At 38.1% G+C, this 3,314-nt stretch overlaps 1 protein-coding gene across 1 annotated transcript in view; it reads right to left on the bottom strand.

Moving 5' to 3' along the window:
* Positions 1 to 3,314, bottom strand: part of LOC106879143 (myeloid differentiation primary response protein MyD88) — a 29,354-nt gene that overhangs the window by 13,117 nt on the left and 12,923 nt on the right. The window contains exon 2 of the mRNA XM_014928579.2: positions 49 to 111. Within this exon, the coding sequence (XP_014784065.1) occupies positions 49 to 111 (63 nt within the window). The remainder of the gene's footprint in view (positions 1 to 48; positions 112 to 3,314) is intronic.

Raw genomic sequence — 3,314 nt, 5'->3', positions numbered from 1 at the left:
ATATAGTTGTTATTTAAAATAAGCAAATGGTTTTCATTCTTTACACACCTGTACTCTCTTGCAAAGGTTCCTCCTTCAAATATCTGGATTCATATGCTTCCATGTCAAGTTCTGAAATGAAGAGAAACAAACTTTAAAGAAAAAATATTTAGCAACTTTTTATTAAAAACAGATCCTGAGAATTTAGAAGTATTGCTTTTATCAGCAAGAATTGTATGTCATCTGTGAATAAAAGTATGTATGTATGTATGTATGTATGTATGTATGTATGTATGTATGCATGCATGTATGTATGCATGTGTGTATGCATGTCTGTGTGTGTTACTGTGTCCTTGTTTTGAGTTCATATAATAGTTGTAAACGGATGTCATTGTTATTCAAGCAGTGTCCTTTATTTTGAATATTCTGTGAAAGCACGTCTTGTCATGGGGAAATATTACCTTACTTGGAAACAGGTAAGGGTTGGTGAGAGGAAGGGCATTCGGCTATAAGAAATCCACCTCGACAAATTCCACGTGATCCATGCAAGCATGGAAAAGTGGACGTCAAACAACAACAATGAGGATGATGATGATGATGATGTTACATACACACACATGTGAAATATGAAACAGCCAAGATCTTATTACAATGCATCTTTTAAAGAAGTAATGGTGTACATATCATTTGATACACAATATCTTATGGAACAATAGTGGTGGTGGTGGTGGTGGTGGTAGTGGTGGTGGTGGTGGTGGTAGTAGTAGTAGTAGTAGTAGCCGTCATTACTGTTGTTTTCACAATAAGAATAGTAGTCTAGCATTTTATGTATGTATATATCATTTTTCATATTTTCACTATTTGACAACTGATGTTGGTGTTTACATTCCTGTAACTTAGCTGTTTGGCAAAAGGGGCCGATAGAATAAGTACCAGGCTTAGAAAAAAAGAGGGGTCGATTCATTTGACTAAAACTTCAAGGTAGTGCCCCAGCATGGCCGCAGTCTAATGACTGCAACAAGTAGCATGAAAATATATGGGATATATATATATATATATATATATATAACCCCTTTGATAGGCTATATGGTTTATTGTGATGTAGCCTTAATCATCATCATCATCATCATCATTTAATGTCCATTGTCCATGCTGGCATGGGTTGGACGGTGTGACCAGAGCTGGCAAGCTGAGGAGCTGCACCAAACTCCAGTCTGATTTGACATGGTTTCTACAGCTGGAAGCTTTTCCTAATGCCAACCATTTTACAGAGTGTGCTGGGTGCTTTCATGACATGACAATTCAGCACATAGACAATTCAGTGCAGGGTATCTTATTGAACCTGGGTAAAAGTTATTTTGGGGTTGGAAAAAAAAAGAGGAAAAATTTCAATTATTCATTTAAAAACATGTAAAGATAAATACAAAAAAGAATTAAAAATGCTAAATTATATTCTTTGAACCAGTAATTAGCTAGTTAAATTTCCATAGGAGATTCAAAAGGTGTAGTTATTGTTTCATATGGGCACGTATATATATATGTGTTAATGTTTTTTGCTGGTGTTTGTATATGTATGCTTTTTGTTTATGTACAGTTAATCTATTCAATGACTGCTGTGTTTGTAGGTTGTAGGTGCATGTATCTTAGATATACAGCTAACACCAGTATAATGTAATAAACTACATATATTACATGTGCTGAATTGTCTATGTACTGAATTGTCAGGCACTGAATTGTTGGTACTCCAGGTGCTTTTATGTGGAGCTGCAGGGACGCTTTTACGTGATGCCGCATGGGCACATTTACATGGCACTACACAGGGGCTTTTACATTGCACTGTACAGATGCTTTTACATGATGCTGTGCAAGCACTTTTATGTGACACTACATAAGCGATTTTATGGAACTGCTCAGGCACTTTTACGTGGCACTGCATGGATGCTTATATGTGGAGCCACTCAGGCACCTTTACATGGCTTTGCACAGGCACTTTTATGTGGAACCACACGGGTGCTTTTACATAGAACCACACAGGTGCTTTTACATGGCACCACCATAAGTGCTTTCCACCAGAGGGACCGGTCTTAACACTTCTTATTTCTTTACTGCCCACAAGGGGCTACACACAGAGGGGACAAACAAGGACAGACAAACGGATTAAGTCAATTATATCGACCCCAGTGTGTAACTGGTACTTATTTAATCAACCCCGAAAGGATGAAAGGCAAAGTCGACCTCGGCGGAATTTGAACTCAGAACGTAGCGGCAGACAAAATACCACTAAGCATTTCACCCGGCGTGCTAACGTCTCTGCCAGCTCGCCGCCTTAAACACTTCTGCTGTGGAGTACTGGTCTTCTTGAGTACAGCAAGGCACTAGGCATCTTGATCCTTTGTCATCTTGCCTGAGAGGTTTAGTGTCCTGGCTGACCATTGCAAGAATCAACAATACCCTCAAAACATTCACTAGTAAATTCTGGACTGTTGTTTTCAGGTTTACACCAGTTCGTTATGACCATCCTGTGGTATCTACTCGGAGCTAAATGGCTTCAACTATTGTGTTGAAAGGAGCTAAATAATTTGGTTATGACAAAACAATGTAGTATCACAATGTTCATAATAAATATATGGACCACTGAAATCTCCTCCTGTCTTCAACCCTTTGGTAACTCATTTAATTTTGTCATCTGTGTACTCACTAATTCATACAAAGTTGGCATTTCATCCCAGGTTAAATCTGATTGTGTATAACTATCATCAAAGATACCTCAGTCATGGTTTTCCTTCCTATCTTTGTTTTTCAGCCATAGCATGTACTTAGGATTATACTATCTAATATATACATACATTTCTTTTGTTTGTTTTTTTAAACACAAGTATGTATTTTGGATGATATATATTTCCTGTAGGTTGAGTGATTGCATAAAGCCTCCTTTGTTAGTTTTCAGTAGTAATGTTGATGGTGTGATAGCTTAGGTTCAAATTAGCTCTGATGAAAAAGCTCTCTCTCTCTCTCTCACACACACACACACACACACACATATACAACAGGCTTCTTTCAATTTCTTATTTCTTTATTGCCCACAAGGGGCTAAACACAGAAGGGACAAACAAGGACAGACAAAGGGATTAAGTCGATTACATTAACCCCAGTGCGTAACTGGTATTTAATTTATCGACCCCGAAAGGATGAAAGGCAAAGTCGACCTCGGCGGAATTTGAACTCAGAACGTAATGGCAGACGAAATACCGCTAAGCATTTCGCCCAGCTTGACGCCTTTTTTCAATTTCTGTCTACCAAATTCACTTACAAAGCTTTGGTTGGCCTGAGGCTAA

This window comes from Octopus bimaculoides, chromosome 6, assembly GCF_001194135.2.
Source record: "Octopus bimaculoides isolate UCB-OBI-ISO-001 chromosome 6, ASM119413v2, whole genome shotgun sequence".
Lineage (NCBI taxonomy): Eukaryota > Metazoa > Mollusca > Cephalopoda > Octopoda > Octopodidae > Octopus > Octopus bimaculoides.
The sequence above is the reverse complement of the archived record's forward strand: the minus strand, read 5'-3'. Positions and strand labels throughout refer to the sequence as shown.